At 46.5% G+C, this 21,587-nt stretch overlaps 7 protein-coding genes across 7 annotated transcripts; 5 read left to right on the top strand and 2 right to left on the bottom strand.

Moving 5' to 3' along the window:
• Positions 1–320: 320 nt before the first annotated feature.
• On the top strand, positions 321–1,172 carry RhiXN_08583 (uncharacterized protein; the record flags this gene model as incomplete). The annotated part of the gene is made up of 1 exon (XM_043328399.1): positions 321–1,172. One exon carries the CDS (start codon positions 321–323, stop codon positions 1,170–1,172), a length of 852 nt encoding a protein of 283 aa, XP_043183784.1.
• A 3,286-nt stretch (positions 1,173–4,458) lies between these two features.
• RhiXN_08582 (plasmid pRiA4b ORF-like protein) lies at positions 4,459–6,185 on the top strand (the record flags this gene model as incomplete). The annotated part of the gene is made up of 3 exons (XM_043328398.1): positions 4,459–5,214; positions 5,266–5,847; positions 5,901–6,185. The coding sequence occupies 3 exons, from the start codon at positions 4,459–4,461 to the stop codon at positions 6,183–6,185; spliced, it is 1,623 nt and encodes a 540-aa protein (XP_043183783.1).
• A 3,909-nt stretch (positions 6,186–10,094) lies between these two features.
• Positions 10,095–10,533, top strand: RhiXN_08581 (uncharacterized protein; the record flags this gene model as incomplete). The annotated part of the gene is made up of 3 exons (XM_043328397.1): positions 10,095–10,272; positions 10,334–10,437; positions 10,507–10,533. The coding sequence occupies 3 exons, from the start codon at positions 10,095–10,097 to the stop codon at positions 10,531–10,533; spliced, it is 309 nt and encodes a 102-aa protein (XP_043183782.1).
• Positions 10,534–11,669: 1,136 nt separating this feature from the next.
• Positions 11,670–14,887, top strand: RhiXN_08580 (alpha/beta hydrolase family protein; the record flags this gene model as incomplete). The annotated part of the gene is made up of 14 exons (XM_043328396.1): positions 11,670–11,833; positions 11,890–11,988; positions 12,053–12,179; positions 12,256–12,340; positions 12,389–12,519; positions 12,572–12,670; positions 12,731–12,781; positions 12,837–12,866; positions 12,914–12,988; positions 13,042–13,145; positions 13,414–13,442; positions 13,488–13,504; positions 13,613–14,335; positions 14,588–14,887. 14 exons carry the CDS (start codon positions 11,670–11,672, stop codon positions 14,885–14,887), a joined length of 2,034 nt encoding a protein of 677 aa, XP_043183781.1.
• A 419-nt stretch (positions 14,888–15,306) lies between these two features.
• Positions 15,307–15,632, bottom strand: RhiXN_08579 (uncharacterized protein; the record flags this gene model as incomplete). Its single annotated transcript, XM_043328395.1, has 2 exons — positions 15,307–15,410; positions 15,482–15,632. The coding sequence occupies 2 exons, from the start codon at positions 15,630–15,632 to the stop codon at positions 15,307–15,309; spliced, it is 255 nt and encodes an 84-aa protein (XP_043183780.1).
• Positions 15,633–18,709: 3,077 nt separating this feature from the next.
• Positions 18,710–19,136, bottom strand: RhiXN_08578 (uncharacterized protein; the record flags this gene model as incomplete). The annotated part of the gene is made up of 3 exons (XM_043328394.1): positions 18,710–18,761; positions 18,819–18,918; positions 18,998–19,136. The coding sequence occupies 3 exons, from the start codon at positions 19,134–19,136 to the stop codon at positions 18,710–18,712; spliced, it is 291 nt and encodes a 96-aa protein (XP_043183779.1).
• A 517-nt stretch (positions 19,137–19,653) lies between these two features.
• RhiXN_08577 (S1/P1 nuclease) lies at positions 19,654–21,515 on the top strand (the record flags this gene model as incomplete). Its single annotated transcript, XM_043328393.1, has 7 exons — positions 19,654–19,671; positions 19,970–20,081; positions 20,130–20,277; positions 20,338–20,479; positions 20,539–20,713; positions 20,766–21,298; positions 21,348–21,515. The coding sequence occupies 7 exons, from the start codon at positions 19,654–19,656 to the stop codon at positions 21,513–21,515; spliced, it is 1,296 nt and encodes a 431-aa protein (XP_043183778.1).
• Positions 21,516–21,587: the final 72 nt, after the last annotated feature.

The raw sequence follows: 21,587 nt of genomic DNA, 5'->3' as shown, positions 1-21,587 counted from the left end.
TGAAGTTGTCAGCTAAGGAATGGGTTGAATGCTGCCCAGTATGCCAAGCTAACCATTGAGCCCACACACCAGTAATTGCCCTGAAACCCCTAGAAGTTCCACCTTTCCCTTTCCACACAATATTGTACAATTTCATTACTGGATTCCCTAAGTCTCAGGGTCACAACGCCATCCTTGTGGTCATTGATTCATTCTCCAAATTTGGGCATTTCATCCCCACTTCAAAGAAGGTCACAGCAAAAGGATTGGCGGATCTGTTCATTACCCACGTCTGGAAACTTCATGGGCTACCAGTCAAAACCATATTGGATTGAGGAACCATGTTCACAGGAAAATTCCTAAGAGCCCTTTACCAATGTCTTGGGGTTAAACCGGCATTCTCCTCCGCGTACCACCCGGAATTGGATGGTCAAACAGAGAGGGTCAACCAGTTCATTGAATTCTACCTCCAATCCTATGTTGCCGCGGATCACTCAGACTGGGCCACGTGGTTACCCCTGGCAGAATACGCCTATAACAATGCCAAACACTTGGCTACTGGGAAAACCCCCTTTGAATTGGTCTACAGAAGAAATCCGGTGATGAACCCCTCCAACGTACCATCTAATGTCCCTGAGGCAGACCAAGTAGCCAACACCCTGGCCAAGGAATGGAAGGAGGCCAAATCAGCCCTGAAAATGAGCAAGGAAAGAATGGTCAGGAATAATGGAAGAATCCCCAAGTACTCAGTAGGCAAGAAAGTTTGGCTAGACGGAAAAAACATGGAATTAAGGACCAATTCTAACAAGCTAGACCCAAAACAACTAGGACCCTTTGAAATAACAGAGAAAGTATCCAGTCACTTGTACCGCCTCAAACTACCAGAAACCCTGAGGATCCACAACGTGTTCTATGTGGGATTACTGTCCAAGGCTCACAAATCTCCAAACCAACCGTTTCCCAAACGCCTGCCCCCGGAAACAATAGAGGGAGAGGAAGAATATGAGGTTGAACAAATCATTGATTCTAAGCGGCAACAAGGAAAGTGGTCTTACCTGATAAAATGGAAGGGATACGGCCCAGAAGACAATTCCTGGGAACCTGAAGAGTTGCTGGAACACAGCCAGGAAGAGATCAGGCGCTTCAACAAAGCTAGACTCAGAAAGGCTTGTGACGCCGCCAAGAGCCTTTAAGGGGGGGGCAATGTTACAACCTCCTAAACAATACCATTGGATTCGCCTGAATTTTCTCTTATTTTTTAGTTTTTTTCCGAACCCAATATCTTATGTTTTTCAATCACGTGATCTTGGCGCTTATTATGCCAAGATGCCGCACTGAGTGTCATAAACAGAGGAAAATAGAACTAGCCGGAATTGAACCAGCTTGACCACTAAGCCATAGAGCCCCTATTATTCCTCTGCTGACAACCCATGATTACACCTGCTACCCCCCAAATTTGGGCTTGGGCCAGCATGCAACCACTTGTACTGGTCATGTGACCGTGTCCAGGACACCAAGATGCCATGCCAAGGGCGCTTAGGAGAAATCCACGCTTCTGCGCAGCCCGCAGCACGCTTCTCATTTGTCTTATGTACTTCTTTTCCCATACGCATGGACCATGTAGATAGCACATTCTTGTCTATATATACAACAGGGAAATTGCTTGGAGACCCCAAGTTGATTTTACCTTGTCTCATACCCATTGAGGAGGACAGATCCAGCCAGCTAAGTAGCCGGCCCTTATCAGTAGTTACATCACCCCTTATCACACTTACCACACCTCCCAGGCCTAAGGCCCCCTTGTCAACAGTAGTTAGCAGTAGGACGCCTTATGCGTCAGTAGTATAGCCTAGGTAGATTAGATTACGTAAGCTTGTGTGTAGTTGTACGGCCGTAAGCGCCTGCCCCCACTAGCAAGTACCCACCTTACAGTGGTGTACAACAGCCTGCCGCCTTGACGCCCCTTAAGGACGTCTAGGACAATTTGGTAATGATGGCCCTCTCTGGTGCTGGAGATGTCCAGGCCTTTCCCTTGATCCTTGCTACACCTGTAAGATGGTCAAACATGGTGGGGGAAGCATTATGGTTTGGGGCTGTATCACAGCAGATGGAGTGGGCCAATTGCATTGTATTGACAGGCAACTTACAGCTGTGCAGTATGCCCAGATCTTGAAGGACAAACTCCTGGGGACCCTGCACAATCACTCCATCTCCCCTTGTTGTGCTATATTCCAACACAACAACAATCCCAAGCATACAGCCAGGCACACACACATGATTGGATTGACAATCAACACCTTTCTGCCCTTCCCTGACCTGCCAACAGCCCCAATATGAACCCAATCAAGAACATGTGGGACTATTTAGATTGTTGGATTTGTATGCACCCTCATCTTCCAACTAGTCAATGTGAACTGTGGGAGGTGTTGCAGGAGGAATGGGAGTGCGTCCCTCAGTCTTATATTGAGAAATTGTGTTGTAGACACACTTATACCCATAGGATTTATTCATATTTTCTTGAATTTAAACAAAGTCAATTGGACTAGATTTTCAATCACATGACCTTGGCGCTTATATCATACACTAAGCGCCAAGCCACGTCCCCATCCGCACTTATCTCATCATACATAGCCACCTCCACCTATGATGTCATCATGACATGTCAGTGACATGTATGCATGAGTAAGGCCAACTACAGAGCAGGGTTCTTATTTGTTATGGTATTGGATATATTGTATTTGTAATTAGCTCACCTCTGTAATATATAAAGAGGCCAACTGACCATGGTAACACCCAGGTCAATTACCTCTTGTTGCACTCCCATTTGTACAAGGGCCTACTGCCTGGTAACTACTAAAGTCCCACTCAGCCTACACCACCTTAAGCGGCTTTGTTGTTGTACTTACATAGTCCACCATTGCCCTTATGGCTGTGGTCATCATAGTATAGTTTGTTGTTGTTGTAGGTAGCATACCCACTGCCTTATGCAGTTTCTTTACAAGTCCATACAGCCACAAGTGCCTGCTACCTAGATGGCCCTTAAGGACATCTAGGACAAATTGTATGAGTCTATGCTAGCTTGTGTGGAGGATCTGATAGCTGTCAAGGGGGCAGAATACTTGATACTAATTTTTGTCTTGGTTACAATAATACAATGTTCTGTTTTGCTTGACTTTCAGCTCTGTATGCATTTTTGCTTTGTCATTCACAAATCAAATGGGACAAACAAAGATACTTAAGGATGCTTACACTACTAGTATCTAAAGCTGGTACCACAAAACTTTGTTGGATGATTCTAGTAGCACATATCAACAATCTTTACTATTTAATATAAGTATAAATTGGCCTTCACCACCCATTGCAGCAGCTGAGAGTTGTGGGGGTCACATGTCCCATTTGATTTGTGGCCTACTGTATATGCTTTGGAAGCCAGACAGAACATGTATATATGATTTTGCTTGGTATTGAGACAAGGAGATTGGTTACTATTCAGCTCATTTCAATAAGATCTGGAGACAAAGGTCACTGGCAGACACCCCACAAATGTTAGACAGACTTAGAATGAACCCTCAACAGGAGTCATTAAACCCAACACATAGGACTATACTTCTGTCCCATAATACTATCAATAGTAGCTAAGCTTGCAGTGTGACACTGTGGTGTGATAAGATCCTGAAAATCAGTACATCAGTAAAAAATTCCTTTTTTCAGTAGGATATGACCTGAAAATTACAATGTTAGTATGCCTCCCTCAGCATGAATCAGACTATGGAAGAATTGATACCTAAAATCAGTATGTATTGATCTTGATTTCAGCTCAATTCTCACTTAAACACATGCACTGATTCTCAGCATTATAACCTTGTACAGTGTGACATGTGTTAATATGACTGCTGAAGCTCCTTTAAACTGGGGTGGGGGTGGAGTTGACCCCTTGGGTAGACCAGTGTAAACTTGGAAATGCTCAGGAAGCAGGGAGTAGTGGCTCCCTGAATATGTATCTCCTTTTGAGGAAATACACTTGGCTGATCTTTGAAACTGAAACATTAATCAGGATGAGTGGGAAAGTACCCACCGTGCATTTGATCATAAAGCAAAATCTATCATCATTCTTTTGTAACAACTTTATCATGAAACAGACCAGAGTATGGTTTCAATTGTATAGTTAGTATCAAATCAAACATAAACTAAGGTAGATCCGGACGAGCCACAGAAGCCTGCAGCTATATTATTCAGTTTAAGTTACTGGCAGAAATTCAGCCAAGTTTAGTCGATACGCAGTGCATGGATGTGCGTACCAGGTGGAAGCTGATGATATTACCGTGCACACTTGCCTGATCCCACTGATCCTCAAATCGAGTGACAAACTTGTGCTTGTTACTCTATTTGCAAACTCGTTGCGAACGTCCAAAACAATCATCACGTGACTCACGACGCGTCCCAACTACTGAACACCCAGAAGATTGCTCTATCTATGAGATGCGCTCAAAACGAACATTTGCGGAGTACATGACTCCGGATGGAACACCCGAGTCATCTCGCGGCTGTACAGGGTCTACTCCACCAACCATCTTGACAAGTCCGTCAGCCCCAACACCCAAACGACAATGCCATGATGCGAGAGCCATTAATGCGAAACCAGGCCACTCGCCGGATAACCTCTTTGGGACGGTTCCTAAGAAACCAGTGATTGAGCTCCCAAGACCAGCACGAACAAGTGCCGAAGTTAGGATACAGTTGGTTGGGCATCAGGTTGGTCATTACTTCGCTTGCTTATTCATGATCCACCATGACATTCGTCTAATGCATCAGGCTTTCCGGCGGGTACACATTCCATGCAATTACAACTTTATCCATCTCCACCACCTTATCCTATTCCTGTTTGGATGGAGCGGAGTTCATGCACATCGATTCTCTGTGCAGAATAATATTACAATGCACGAACTCAAGCGAGGCCACGTACGCTCTGGGACTTTGTTTATTGATGTTTCTCCACCCCGGCCACCTCCGAGCAAGCGCGAAGTCAGAGAGGCGAAGCGCCTTGCTCGGGCGCTGGCCAAATCGAACATGAGAGATAACCCCAGCGAAGATAGTGACACTGATTGGGAGGGCCCGGGCGCATGGAGACCTTTGGTGCTCGATCAAACTTCTGTACGACAACGTTCAGAAGAGGCACTGACTATTGGTGAGGTCTTTGGTGCACATGTTTGTAGGCGTGGCCGAGCTGTAATATATGTAAGTGAGAGTCATCTAAGAATTGAAATCATATTATAACAAGATTCTCAGGAATATGATCCCAACCATGCAGGAGGGTTTAAAGTACACATTACGCTGATTGACCTGGTCCAGCATGACGAACCAGACCACCTCTCTAGCCCACCAGCATGGCCAGCGCTACCACCTCTTCCCCCTTCCTCGCCAATTCGTTCCATTGCATCGTCGCCCTATACGCCTCGTGGCCGGCAACTCTCACTTGGCGTAGACTCTTCTCCAATCCGTACTCTCCCCCGCTCACGTTCAATGCCCTCAATGAACTTTGACGACGACAATGACGACGAAAACCCTCCTCAGCGGCCCTCCATTGGTACGGATCGAACAAACAACCCCTGGGTTGTCATGGGCCAGGGCGTTTCTCCTCCGGAGCGAGAGTTAGCCATCACTTTCGAGGAAGATAACGAAGACGCTCATGATGTGCCAGTTAAACCGGAGTATCGTGGGAAGGCAAAAAAGGAGGCTGGCTTGAGCTTCCGTAACAAGCACGTAGAGCTAAACGCTGATCTTTTCAATGATGGACCTGACGGGGAAGAAGGAATGTGTTTCGCCCGTTGGTTGTCAGGTGAATTAGTAGTAGAACGAATGGGGAATAATGTAAGCACTTATTACAGACAACTCTCCTCTCAACCTGATATGTTTGTCTTCAGCTATTAGTGTTAGACCGAGCGCGAGCCTCAGCGCAGACCAGAGATGCTCAGCGTGCGAAAAGCACCGGCTGGGATAGTGATGAAGACTCACCAAACCACCAAGCAGTGAGCCCTGTCACACAAGGCCCCATCGCTCTCGAATCGCTGGAACCACACCTTGAGCAGGACGATGAACTTGAAGACGATGAACCTCTTAATCCTACAAGCCAACCTGACGTTGACGAAGTAGAGGAAGGAAGTGACAATCAATATGGACAGCAGGAGGAATTGTGGGACGACGGTTAGAAACATATGAAATTGGTGTATCGTTTCCTCCTCTAAATCATTTCGTGGTGATGTCCTCATGATTGATTCGTGCCGGGCTTTTTTGTTGTGTATTACTGAGTTTATTACTTTACTTCTTCGATTGTAACATATACATGAGTATGTTCTGAATTCATTCATCTACCTAACCAGTACCCCATATGAGCTGTTTACATATTGATCTCAGCTCGCCACGAGGTCCCTCATTTGCTGGTATTGTTGATTCGGGACGTTGGGTGAAATAGTTTTGGTCAAAGCATCTCGGGAGATGCCAGGGGCTTTTTACCGTCTCGGCATACACACCTTTTGGACCAAACCCACGTTCCACTAGCCTTGCTTTCGATATGAGTGATAGTAGAGGAGTCAAATATTGAGGAGTTCAACCGGAGTCATGCGGCTCGAGAACTTAAAGGTTAAATTGGAGCTGGGAGCTATCACCACCACTCAGGGCCAGCTTCTCGACCCAAAAATGATAAGTGTGCCGAACTGCCACAAACCTTCGCTCCCTTGTCGGTCCCCCACTGACCTTTGTAATGATATCTAGAACCAACGCGGGCGGTCCAGAGCAATCAGACAACAACAGTGCGAACAACCGGTCTGAAGGGCTATGTTATTGGTCCATTATGAGACTCATCCTAAATCTTAATTTGTGTTTCAAATGAGCACCATCACCAGCCCCTGAATAAGCTTCGCTAATAGCCCTACGATAATCACTTGATGAGTTCCATTTCGCACACCTGTTTCCTCTCGTATTCAGAAAGAACCAGGCCGACTTTATGACCCTTTCGCCCAAGATACTCCCAACGGCTTCCCAAGGGTCCCGTTTTAGGGTTGAGTTCTTTATCCAGTATAGAAGCCCTAGCGGTCAGCCACCCGGTGCCAGTATTCACATCCACGGCTCCTGCACTCCTGAAAAGTCCCCCTGTGGAGCAAGTATGCAATAGATACGGCCTTCCCCTGCCTCGTTTTTCATTCCGGGATCACCTGCTATGCGAATCGTATCGCATAGATATGTGAGACCTTGCCTGAGCACCACCGCAAGATCTTGTGTGAGTGGTCTTCTAACACTGACTAGAGGCGCTTGTTCGCGGGCGGCCGGATGCAAGATCGATCGTAGAAAATGATGCTCGACCCAGCGTTACTCAGTATACACATCCGTGCCTATGGGAAGGCCCATGCCTAGACCGCATAGGGGCATACCATGGGCTCGGAACCCCCATCGCTACCTCTCCCAGGGTCCCCTGCTGTCGTGCAAATTTGCCTTGTTAATCGTAGCGTCCTACAGTTCGGCAGTTTACTGTGATGTGGCGTTAGGCAAAGTGGGCCCGATGTACCAACCAGAGGCCACCTCTTGTAGGTTAGATCGGGATGCTCTCGGCAAATTTGCCCCTAAAACTTTGTTTGCTCTCGGCAGCTCGCGCATATATGATGATCGGTCAATTAAACTATAAGGCAAGCTGCTGCTGGCGCAACGGCGGCTTGTCGCTTGTTATCGGTAGACCCTTTGTTACTTCTAAGAATACTCTTCCCGAAGAGAATACATATAGACACCTATTCATCCATGAGCGGATGAGCATAGCCCGTATCATTCCTGTAGCTTTTTGGTTGATTAACTTCGGCGAATCGCGTTACCAAAGAGGACAAACCCCAGTTATTCCTGCTTTAGTTGCTTTAATGTAAGTGGCTAGTGGCACAAAGTGACTTAATCACCCATAACGGGTGCACATGTGAGGTTGCGTTTCAATGTCCTACCTTACGCTGGAACCGCCTAGACAGCTCTATAAATCGTATAGATAGAAAGTTTTCACAAGGCTGAGGCAAGAAAGTTCTATTATATCATTTATAGTAATAATAACCGAATCATTGGCTAGTGTTTCATGACCTGTATATCTGTTTGGTGACCTTGGTTGTGCTTACCTTTGTTAAGGGGCATAGTATGGGACGGTTATAAATTGCTACGCAGCCATGGGCCAAATTCCCCATGGACTGTTATAAAAATTTCTTTGCGAAATTCGAGTTGACCGAATGCATGGAGTGTAGGCTATGATTTGCCTTGAATAACTTTGTACCTCGTGTTACAAAACTTTACTTGGCCTAATAATTGGGAGAATAAGATGACTATATGCGTGAGTTGAACCTAGATTTGTGCTTATTTAGCCGCGTCGATTTGCCGAATGGTGACAGGTAACCCACAGCGCGCGGAGGATTCACATGAGATACTTGGCCGAGGCACGGAAGTTCGGTCACGTGAGCCGTCTGCGCACGGGTCATTCTTACCACCTCGAGCAACCACAGAGCGCGAGGCACATTATAGATCAGCTGTTCTCTTATTTCCTCCACCCACAATCCCTCACAGCATCACAAAACCGCTCATGCATAGTTCTCTGCCACCCCAAGCCCTCGATCCGGACGGTCACAGCCTTGGGTAGCCCGGCCGACACCCCTAGGCCGCCGAAGACGGCCCCGGGTTCCCTCACTCGTACCCCGTCGACAACTGATGTTATTCACGGGCACTTTTGCATAGATGGAACTGCATATATATACGCATTCACTCATCTGGCAGTATGCACGGTACCACACCGGAGTATAGGCTAAGTGACGAGAGAACGGAGTTACCCGCACGAAAGTATTGTAGCATGTTCCATCAGTAGACGCTGATTTGATTACATTACTAAAAACTCTGATAACATAAGTCTGGTTGTTCTCACCAAAACGCATACATGCCCCTTATCGGGGCATGGTTCCTGCTATATGTGGAATAGGAACCACGCTAAATTAGCATCCCCAGAGCCAATGCGGCGAAGAAGTTGGGCGTAAATATTGCCGCCCAATATCAATTTTGCAGCAAATATTACATGCGAAGAACAAAGGTTTCGAGAGTGAGAAGAACAACTAGCCTTTCGGTGAGGGTGATGCAACGAGGCACTCTCCGGTTGAGGTAGAATTCCTCCCCTACTTGGTTAGACGCTTAGAAATGGTTGACACGCTCCTCGTTGCATTATAGTATCACCCAGCCGTCATGCTTCTTTTCGGTCGACTCCACTGTCTTCATGTCGAGTATTCAACTACGCCACTTACTGGAGCGCTGGTAAATTTGTCATATGGCAACATGGCGCCGAATGAGCTGAACATCCCTAGATACATGAAAAACAAACGTTTCATAAAACTTTTGCGTGATATCCTACCGTATCCGTTCAAGCCTGGATACAGGGAGCAGATACTACGACGAGGACTTACGAAAACAAACTTGACCAAGACTCCTATCAGAAAGCTAATCCTAAGAATCAAACAATATCATTATGATGGGGTTGTAACTCGTCATAACGTTCATGTTATCTCATGTAAAAGTCCCGATGTACGCGCATATAGCTTAAACTCATTGGACAAGCTCAATTTATTCTGAATTGTCTGCACAGATTCTAGGATTCAATATCCATTCATCCCGGGTTTACAAAGCAAACATCCTTTGTTTAATAAAGTGTGACCTTACTCATTCAACTATCAGTTTGGCTGAACAAACTTCCTTTTCTGATCAATTTACGAAGTAACGTGTTATAACATGCACTTGATTTGATAGCAGTAAAATCCCTCCACCCCAGACTATGATTATCGGGAATGCTTACGATTATTGGGACCGTTTCATGATGGAGGCGAGCAAGTCAACTCGCGAACCTTATGCTATACATGGTTATTGCGCCGGGAAGCATGGATATCTTGTAGTGAAATCGGAGCTTATTGAACCAGGAGTTTAAACAAATTCATATAAGTTTTTATGATAGGTCTGAGATTAGTTTGGCATGATATTGTTTTGCTGCATAAATATCTGTGTGGCTAGTACAAAGTCTGATAACGATCCAGTCAGCTGCCCCATTTCATAGGTATCCAATCGCTATGGACAGCACATTCGAAGCTTTCACCGGGGAACAATGGCACTTCCATCCTCCATCTGCAGGCAGGGGCTATGTTGGCCAATTGGCTCAATGGGCTCATGTTTCCGGGCTCAAATTCACCCTCAATTATCGTAAAATTGGTCATGATGATTCACCATGTTGGATTGCCCAGCCCGTACGTGAGTGGTAGACTAGGAATGTTGAAGAGCATACAGTATAAGACATCTTATCTTAACCAAGTGGAAGGCGAATATCTCGGACACAAGTACTTCGGATATGGAGGAAACAAAAAGGAGGCCAAGGAAGGTGCTTGTCGTAAGATGGCGATGTCCGGCCATTGTGTGGTAAGCCTAATATATGTCTGGCTTTTTCTATTACTTATCTAAATATCTTACTGGCTACTGGTAACATAGCGCGGCATTGGACGCTCGTCTTCCTAGCCAACTTTTGCCATCGAATATAACGATTAGTTTCTGTATAAGATTCAGATTAATAGAACATGAGAATTGTGTCCTTCGCGAAAGGGCCACATCGATACGGTTAAATTAGAAGCCAGATATCAATTTGATTGATCCTTATATGAATGCGTGCGCTAGATGAATCTCCATGACGGAGAATTTGGGATTCAGAACTTTATTTAAAGTTGGAGTGTCCTCGAACCCTCAGATACAGACGCACCGAAGCCCATATTTATACGTATAGCTTCAATTGATGGCCTACCCTCTTCCAATAGATAAATATGGATGTCAGGCACCCTAGATCCAACGTACTTGGCTATAATTTCAATCGAACCCAATTACTTAGTAGGGCGCGCATACTTTCTTTTTTTTTATCACTGATAGTGATTTGTAGGTGAGGTTTGTCCTCGTTAGCATATGCTATCCTGGTCCGCCTTTGGCCTGTATGAATGAGCTTGGTTCAGCCCGCACATCAGCTATACAGATCGACTAAGCCAATACTAGACTACCCGTAAGCGAGCGAGCGATTTAGAGGTTCCGAGTCACTCGATTATCGGTCTGTGCAGGCCCCTAGCAATAATGCGAACTTGAAAGGGCTCAAAATAGCTCACAAATCGTAGTTTATCTATTAATTTTTCTGCCCTGGTACCGCAAGGAGAATGCGATAAGTGAATACTTCGAATTCATGGCGTACCGGCTGAATACATGGAGACAAATACACGAACACCCTTTTAAAGGCTAAAGCCTTGAAGATTGACGATACCAGGAAGATATATCGGATATACTGGCCAGTATTCCCTGTGTAAACTAACCGACACCTTCAATTTGGAATGCGCTATTGGAACCATACCACTTGAAAGGTGGTCAGCCCCACTGTCTCTCCGAGGTGAATGTAACAATGAGTTCTTCGGAAATGGTTTAGTCCGAGGTAATGTCACGAAAGTGGTCCAGAAAACAACTGGTCATCATTACGAGCCAGCAGTGATCAGCACGTTACAACCGTTTGCATCAAGATAAGGTATAAGATCCATGTGCCTTCTCTCATTACGTCAGATGAACTGACCCTGGGCGTTTGAGTCCCCCCATGCTCGTCAACCAAACACCCGCGACGACAGGAAATGGCAGGTTATACAGAGGAATGGATGTCTACTGAAGACAGTATGAACTTGTACACTCGGAGATACTTGCCTTCGGGTGAGGGTGCACCCAGGGGAAAGTGGGGCGTGTCAGGCACCAAGGCAGCCATACTTTTTGTCCATGGCTTCATCGAACACGTCGGCAGGTAAGCTGTGTTGAGCTTCTTATGCACGTCAAAGAGGTGGACTGAAGTTGATTTAGATACGAGCATGTCTTCCCTCGCTACTCGAGCGCGGGTATCGCAATACTATCCTATGACCAGAGGGGGTTCGGCCGTAGCGCGCTTGATCCCGCCAATAGGTTCGCTCTGTCTACCAACAATCAGAAGTAACTTGATGTCATTAAAAGTCAACCAACTCAACAGGAGCCCTTCGGCCAAGTACGGTAAAACTAGTTGGGCAGAACAGCATTCGGATATCCAGCACATGCTCGGTGTTCTCCGCGAAGGCGTTTCAAACGAGATTCCTATCTTCTTGGTAGGGCATAGTATGGTGAGCTGCAACAATTATATGTTATATGATCCGAGGTAACGGAGTTATGTGTACCAACCGGGGGTTCAACTCTTAGGGGGGAGGCCTTGTCTTGTCATTCCCGACCCGTCCTCCGACTGCTCCGTTCATTCCGAAGAGCGAAACGGTCCTTGGCCTCTCAGGTACGGTCACAGATCATCTTCCGCGAATTTATTTCAATATTGCTTTAGGTGTAATCGCGACTTCTCCCCTTATTCGTCAAACACACCCGGCGCCTGCATGGCAGGTTGGGGCTGGCGGCCTGGTCAGTAAACTTCCATTCGGTAGCGGTATCAACGTCCCGGCAGAGGTTAAACCCGAGGTGAGTTGACTGCAGTTATCTGGTGGTGAGACAGCAATAACTGTTCGATCAGGATCTTAGTCGCGATCCCGCGGTTGGCGCGGCTTATAAAAAGGATCCCTATGTTAAGTTTATGGGAACAACCAAGGGCATATACGATATGATAAATGGGGTTAGTTATCTTTATACACGAAACGGCTTTTGTTCAAACTCGCTGCAATTTACTGTATAGGGCAAGGAACTAGCTGAGCATGACGTAACTAATTGGCCCATTGATTTGCCAGTAAGTCTACTGGATGGCCCTCATTTGTATCGAAAACTCACGGTCATGAGTCTAGTTGCTGGTGGTACACGGGACCGACGACAAGGTAAAATCCAATAAATAGTTTCAACTACGACCATTAATATTTTATAGCTTTGCTCTTGTCCTGCAGCAGAGAGATTTGTGAAGGAAGCGCCAGCAAAAGACAAGTTATTTGTACCCTTCGAGGTTGGTTGGTTGGTTTGCAGGATCCGAGCCGGGGCTTATAGACTCGTTTGCAGGGCGGATATCACGAACTCCAAAACGAGATAGACGGCATACAGGACAAATTGTTTCAAACGATTTCAAGTTGGATTGATGCACATCTCGCAAAGGCTGCCAAATTGTAAGCCGCTGGGGTTGAGCACAGGGTAAAGCAGGCAAACCGAGCAACTAGCTCGATATTGCTCTAAGCTTTCTGCCCTGTTTAAGTGATTTCAAGAAAGCTCCTGTACTTGATACCATGAAATATACTCTGTTATATTGTTGGGGTTACTACAAGACTCATTAGCCACACCACACGTGACCACATATGACGTGTTACTATGTCTTGGACACGCGCTTCCATCATCATCTGATTTTACCCATTTCCTTTCTTCCTTTTGAACGTCTAGCCACAATACCTGTCATTCGCAATACTTCGGTGAGTGAGAACTCAGCATCCTATAACATCAGACATTGACTTTAGGTTTGCCCGGCTTTAGGGTACAGTGAACACAGTAATATATATCATCACCGGACCTGTAACATAACTTGGTGGTTCAGCTGTGACAAATACCACCTTTTCATCACACGTGTTGACATCATAGGTAGAGCAATATGTCTGACTCGACGCTTGGGTCTCTTGTCGCTACCGTTGCCATCGTGGTGCTCCCACTTGTTTTGCGGACTGTTATCACGCGCATTGCTCGTCTCCGGCATCAAGCAAGCCATAGTGGGCAAGGGAGCGTACAACAGAAGAGCTTCCGCAAAACATCAGCCATTATGCGATTAACCGTAGGACTGTATTGCTTGCTTGCGGTAGGAATGTGGTATACCTCCCAGCCAGACCTCTTCACTCGCTTGAGACTACCAGTCACTGCGACAGGAGACCAAATACGATCTGCTCTCATTACTCAACGCCCACTAGAATTTATTCCGCTAGACCTCCAAAGAGCGTATCAACAAGGGACTCAAAATGGGCTCAATATTCGAAAAGGAATTCGCACCTCGCACCCTTTGTTTACCCCAGAACTCGACCGCACACTTCAACGGATCGAAACCTTTGATATTAGACTGATCTACGGACGCCTCGGACATTCGGTGGTCGCATCATGTGAGTGGTGTACCACCCGAGACGACTACCTCCTGTTCTCCGCCGCTGGGCTCAGCTTGGGCTATATTGCTCTTTTGTCAATTGTTGGAGTCATTACGGAAGCACCAGAGAGGCGAAAAGCTCGGACTTATGCTGTTGCAGCGGTCGCCTTTGCCGCCGGTCTGGATATATTTTTCACAGGGCTTACAAAAGGCTCATTACGGAAAGGGGACAGAGTCCAGGTGTGTGTTACTTCCGTTTTATGCCGCCAGGATTGATCCCGACTATTTTTATTCTGAATCCACCGCTGTGCATTCTACGGTGGCTTTCACCTTTACTGGTATCCTCGTGGGCAGTATTACCCATATGCACAACTGTGTCGCCTCTCCCTTCACGTAATTATTCCAAACCTGCTTTTGATGCTCCCTCATAATGCTCCATACCTTACACAAGAAACATTTATAAGCACCTTACAAGCTCTCTCTGCCCTTCAGCACGTATCCACTGCTCAACAATCCACCATTAAGAACACTCGTTACGCCGGACTAGTTAGAGAAGCAAGCCTTGACTCTTGGGCTAATGTCACATCACGCAAGGTTGATGCGGCCCTTGAAGATGAAGATTTTCAGCATACGTTAGACCGCATTCGACCTCCCCCGCCCGACGCCGACCATGAAAAACCCGCGGTGGAGAGACTGAAGGACTGGGCTGGACGAACGACAGGGGAGACCCTTCGAGATTTGGATTCTATTATTACTACCGGGCGTGCATCATCCACAGGAGGGCCAAATTAGTGTGGAGTTAGGCAGATACTTTAGTGGTGCGTACCTTATCATATGTACAACCCCATCACAACTGACTCGATAGGCGTAGTATATATATTAGCGTAATTTTATATGCATATAACTTGCAGCTGCTTTACGCCGTTACCATTCACCCATACCCTCTCTGAGCTAGACTATGTTTTCAGACCCTCGTAGTTTGGTGACATTCGCTTCCGATCAGTGGCTTATCTTGCTAATAGTCTGGTACCAGAAAAGATTAAAAAAAACATAGGACGCCGATACTATCGCTACAGAAAACCACGTAGGTGATAAGGTATCGAATCACAAACAGTCACGGCCGACCAGCCAATTTACTACCATATGAACCTATTGCTTAAAGACAAGCTCTGGTAAGCATTAATCGTCCAAATTCTAGTGAAACAAAAAACCTACAGAATACCAGAGCCGATAATCAGACCCGCGGCCTCGTTCTTGGCGTCCTTCAACTTCGAGGTAGAGACACCCTTGTACTGAGTGTACGAGGTACCGTTGACTAAGTAAAGCTGGTGAGAATGAGCACTTCGTTTTTCTGAACCATGACCATAATATCCGGCTAACACTCACTTATGAAATAGTATTCATGAACGTCACGGCCATTCTCTTTCTTGGTGACATGCTTCGATGTCAAATTGAACTGGCACCGATCAGCGCATTCGTACAGTTGTTCAGAATAGGTTTTGATATCGGGGAGTGAGAATACGTATCGTGGAGCCATCGAAGAGTTAGACAACTTGAAGGACCTGAGTGAGTGGTATTAAATGTCCTCAATCGGGTAGAAGAGGTGGCGAACTGTGAGGTTTCTTCCGTGGCCTAACCATGATTTTATACATTATTCACAGGACTGTATTTTCCATACAGGCTTTCGATTACAGCGCGTGAGCGCGAGGCTTTTGTTGGTGTGGACAATTGACTAGCCAGGTGCCCAAAGTACCCATTCTGGTTTGTTTGGTCGGCCCGCCTGTAGCGGACCGAATACTTTTTTTTTCAGGAACTGGCGCTCCCGACGAGATTTGAAAAGGCTATCAACCTTTGATGACTCCTTTTTCGGCAGAGCTATGACGTTTTGTAGCAGTCGAATCGGGCAGCCGCCCGTGTGGCAGCGCGCCCCGCTTCTACATGACACCGATCGGCACGTCTATTTTGGCTGTGGGGTAAAACGGCAGACCGGTCTGGGTCGCCGGGAACCGGTCTCTTTATTCTTTTGCCTAGTAAATATATATAAAGTCTATGATGCTTCGTTCTCTAGTTCACGTGAAAGGCTGTGTTTAGGTATTTGGGCTATTTGGGCCTTCGACCCTTTGCACAGAGAGCATAGTGTATTCAAACTCCGGGCAGGTACACGTGAAAGGTGAGATGCAAAGCCTTTTTGATTTGGCTAGGTATCGAGCAACTAACGGCACCTCTAGGTACGCACCGCGCTTGATTGCATAAACATCGGCCTACTATTTCGTTTTCCAAATGGTCTCCAGTTTGTAGCAAAGCACACGACCGGGCGAAACTATAATAGATAGCTGGTGTTACATGGACGTCCCCCGAAATGTCTGTTCAACGGATGTAAACAAGCGCCTGTTGTACCATGATTGTAGAAAATGTTGTGCTGACATTGGCCATAATCAGAAAAACCTTGCGTCAACCGAAATCTCTCACTCTCTACACCGCCCGAGTGATTGCATTGCGTGGAAAAGCTTTATATGTTGCTATATACACTTCAAGGAGCTAATAATTAAAGTAATCAAGTAAAGAAAATGGCTTCCTTTGGAGGAGAGTCGCGAGTTTGTCATTGTCTGGCAATGTTGAGGGAACATTCGCACTGAGTTCCCGGCAAACATCAAACTGCTCCCGCCAAATATTGTCACAAGATTCCGCAAGCATCAGGCAAAAACTCGTACGTAAACATCTCACCGATCCTTTGCGCGGCTGTGTGTACTATTCATCATGCAGTAGCGTATTCAAATCGCATTACTTCACACCTACCCAAGCTAAGAATCACGCGTACACAGTGGTAGAGGAATAGTAAAAAGTTGCGCCCAAGGGCTTGAGGCCACTCTCAATCCGATCCAAAATATAATCGCGCAAGGTGAAATATCCTATAAGTGCACGCGGCTGAGGTATTTAACAAGCAATTGTATCGTGACAGAAATTATATCTAGCGCATACATCCTCCATTATTGAGTCCAATCTATATCGATGGTTGCCTTCATATCAAGTCAGGCATTAGCTCCGAATTGAACTACTCTGACATATAAAGAGGTATTTGATGAGCAAGCTATTACTTCAACCAATGGCAAAACGTACAAAGACTCAGAATTGATTAACGACATGGCAGATTCATTCCTAGCTTTCTTGAGTGTCGTTGCGGATGCACTATGGTTCGGTATGCCTGTCCGCCAACTGAGAAAAAGGTTGGTAAGTACAAAAATGTCGTTCGAACATAATGTATTATGGCTGACTGCTTACTCTTGGGGTAGACTGTGTGCTTGTCAGCGCCGTTGGCCGTATCCTTGCTTTCCTCCCATTCTAGTTTAATGTAGTGCTGGTCTGCAAACTCTTGAAGGCGTGCCGTATAACACATAGTTTCTACGAAGCAGGTGGCGGGATGACTGAAAGAATTCCAAATATGTGACCTTGATAGGCCTGAGTTGAGTTGGTGTAGTATCTGAGAGCATGAAAGCTTGGGCTATTTAAGCCAATGGGCTCTACACAGATACCTAGCTCTGGTTTACGCTATACAAAACGTACCACCAGCCGAATACCTCTGAACAATAACCCTATTCATCGAAGAGACGTGTAGAAGCGTGATTGTGCGCTCGCAATGGCAGACTTCATCCCACTGGTTTGCGGCCGGTCCGGTCAATAGTTATCTTTTTTGGGCCCCAAGATCGACCACAGCGAAGAGATTCTAACCACCAGATGATTCATTCTAATGATGTTTAGCACGTCACGGATAAGGGGGTGGCAACTCGGAACGCGGCACAGGGCTCGTAGTTTTCAATTTAACCATCATAGCCTAGGCGCTGGCAATATCCACCTAATGTTATACCGAGGGGATTTTGTCCCAGTAGAATAAAACAAGAAGTTGCTACTGCTATTCTTATGTACATAGTTCAATCCGACGTTGTCGGGCGAAGAGTTTCTGGATCCAACAAGGGCAAGTCTGTGCCATGAAGAACTTAATTAATATGACAAAGTTCTCTGAGAATACCTAAGCCCAAGTAATCAGCGCGAATGCTTTGGTCAGATAGGTCCAGATCTAGTCTTGATTCTCCGTCAAAATCGGAGGATATGTTTATGCTTGTAGAAAGGCTATTGTCACCGATCAAACATCGATCACATTTCATCCATGGTTCTAGCGTTTATGATTGTTCGACGGCATTGGTATTCTAGTCACAGGGACCTATCTAAAGCAGTGCGCGACTGAATTTAGACTCCTTCAATTTCTGATGGAACGGAGACCAGGCCAGGTGAATCAGACAATCCCGTATTCTGTCTGGTATAGACGCGCGCTTTGAATTAGAGTGGGATTATTTTATCCGCAGGTCGAATTCTCACAGAATTATGATTAATATTGTTCCTTGGTGTTACACCCAGGAGAGCAACCAGCACCCGCCACCCAGGGCATAACCGAAGATATGTATGGCACTGGATAAGCGTGAACACTGCCAAGACCTTTAATGAGGCCGTATATTTATGACTCCGTAACCCATAAATTCGATTGGTTTACGGAAATAAATTATAATTGCGAGAGTATTAGATCTAACACGAGAAGCTACATGGCTGCGCGAGGCGACAACATTAACGCGTATGATAAATAGTGGGTGGAGCTGGGCGATTCTTGGCAAATTCACTGGAAATCGGGCGTTAGAGACTCTTTATGATTCTTGGAAGGTATAGGCACGCTTACAGCTTCCCGGGTGAATCAATAATTTGCTGGGAGGCCAGTTGGCGGGCATCACGCAGACTTTTTCCGGGAGCAGTGAATTCCGGATAACCGTATTCTTTAACTGCGTAATTTCCGGAAAGATCAACCAAGCGGAAAAGATGATATATGCTCGGATGCTTACTGCAGGGATACTACGCCACTCTGTGGTTCCATTGTCTGTACGTCTGCATCTACCCAGTTCAGCTTGACCTTGTAGAAATCAGCCCACTCCTGGAGCTGAGCACAATAGGTCAACTCTTTGGTGGGCTGTTTGAATTCGTACTCGGCGCGCCGGGGCATTGTTTGGAATGTGTAATTATTCCAATGGACGCGAGTGCCTTTATATACCAATCCACCCAGCGAATGCTCGACGCCGCGTCAAGTGCACGCTCGCGACTCCCTGTAAAGTTAAGTCATTCGAATACGGTCCAAGCGTTCTGAAAACAATCTGAACGAAGATTAATATGGGAGGACTTGCGGGTGATGTAGATCAACCTACGTGATTGGTGGGTCTGATTCAGACACAAGTCCGCCGAGGTGCATAGTATATCCAAAGTTCAGTCTCCAATATCAAATGGCCTACAGAGTGAGTTCATATTGCGTTGATGTATCAAAAGAGCTGCAGACCATTGCGATACTATTGATGCACGACACGCCAGGACGCTGTGGAGTGTTGCAATGCATGACCAAATATAGATAGATGATCTGCATGACTTGCGTCGATGTGCGTGCATAGTATCCAATGTGCTATTCATGAGGGGGAGTTGTATCTCACAAGTTACGTGTTCGGAGTACCAAAGATCCGGGTCCTCTCGATATGCACGTTCTCACGTCCGTGAGCCCAGCGGCCCGCAGAGAGGGGGGTCCTGATGGCCTCATGGGGATGTAATAAATTGAAGTTTACACCAAACAGTCTTTGTGTTTTTTGTTTTTATTTTTGTGCCAAAGGCGCAATGTATATTTCTGTTACGGGAATAGTCGCAATCAATAACGTTTGCAGTTGGAGCCGGGGGTTTAGAGAGATATGCACAGGTTGACCAATCATTGGCAATATGGCTCGGGATCAAAACAAAGCGAGACGCCCCAGTCGCCCAGTTTGATCAAGTTTGCATCCTGTACCTCACCGCTCTAAGGCTGCATTGGTCCCGACAAAGGTTGAAATCAACATCGACATGCGATCGCTATTAGCTGGTGCTGCGACTATTGCCTCACTCGCCACTCCGGCGTTGAGTTGGGGAGCTGCTGGTACGAAATGTGATGCAGATACTGGAAGGTGTTGTTGACGCATTTCAGGACACGAGATCACCGCGACTATTGCGCAAATGCATCTTCTCCCATCCGCACAAGACGAGATATGCAAGATTCTACCCGCCAACTTCAACTGTCGATTATCTGGTATTGCCGCCTGGGCTGACAAGATAAGGGGGTTGCCCCAGTTCAGGTTGGTTTCGTTCTTCAGCTTGACATACAGCCACTAACCACCTGACTTGGAACTTGTTAGGTGGACTTCGGGCTGCACTATGTCAATCCAAGCGATGATTGGCCACCCCAGAAATGCACCTTTGGCGGTCAGGATGGAAAACGGATCAGAACATTCTGAACGGTCTGGTCAATGTCACCAGGGGTGTCGAAACGCTCCAAGGGTAAGCACTATATCCCTCATTGGTGTCTTATCGCCGCTAATTCCTGGTCCAGGTCTCAGCGTGACTATGCCCTCCGGTTCCTCGTCCACTTCATGGGCGATATCCATATGCCATTGCACCTTACCGGGCGTGATAAAGGAGGCAACGAAGGCAAGGCGTTCCAACTAGCGAGACCAGCACTTGAGCTAACTTTATCCCATTTAGACCGAGTTCGTTATGACGGACGTATTACGAGTGAGTTTCTGCTTCCCTTATCGTTGGAACGTTCACTCAAGCAAACGGATAGATTTACACTCTCTATGGGACGGCCGTCTTATTGCGCAGAGAATTCGTACTTTGCCGAATTATACCATCCCACTTCCTACTCATCCCACACCATCTTTCCCTCCCGAGGCGATTGAGCGAAACCGTCAAATCGAGTCGGTTCTACATGGCGCCATCTATGACCCCTATGTTCGCTGGATTGTGCTAGAAGGTATCTACGGCTGGTGGACAGATGAGCTTGAGGAGTGGACTACATGCCCTCAATTCGACTTGACTTCCAAGAAACCGGTCATCCCAGTAAATCCTACATCATTCGGTGGTTTGGTCGAACCAGAAGAGGAGAGGAAATTTGTTATTCGAGGCTCTCGCCGAGGCCAAACCGTCTTGGCCCCCAAAGAACACGCTTTTGGCCTTCCATTCGAGGATCCGAGCGACGTTCCGGTCTGCCCTTATCACTGGTCCGCCCCTATTCACAAGCTGAACTGTGATTTTATCTGGCCGGCGAATCTAACTAGCCCCCACGACCCCAAGCACCCTGGGCCTACTCCAGCCAAGGTGAGCCTATGTTTTTATCACCTTTCTCGCATTGCTGATCCTTGTGCAGGACCTTATCGAGCTGGATACCCCTGAGTATGCTGGACGAATCCGCAAAGACAAGGTTATTGAGAAGCTGATGGCTCTCGGTGGGCTCCGCCTAGCTGGTGTGTTAAACGAGCTTTTGGGAAGCGAGGAGGAATTGAAGAAATATGGCGCTCGTCCCTTCCTCGTCTAAATTATCCTAGATACTTGCTACCAACAACCATTTACGAACTCCACAACGATGTAATATTTATCGCTTTCTTTT

Source organism: Rhizoctonia solani, chromosome 10 (genome assembly GCF_016906535.1).
Source record: "Rhizoctonia solani chromosome 10, complete sequence".
Lineage (NCBI taxonomy): Eukaryota > Fungi > Basidiomycota > Agaricomycetes > Cantharellales > Ceratobasidiaceae > Rhizoctonia > Rhizoctonia solani.
This window is presented reverse-complemented; position numbering and strand designations above follow the sequence as displayed.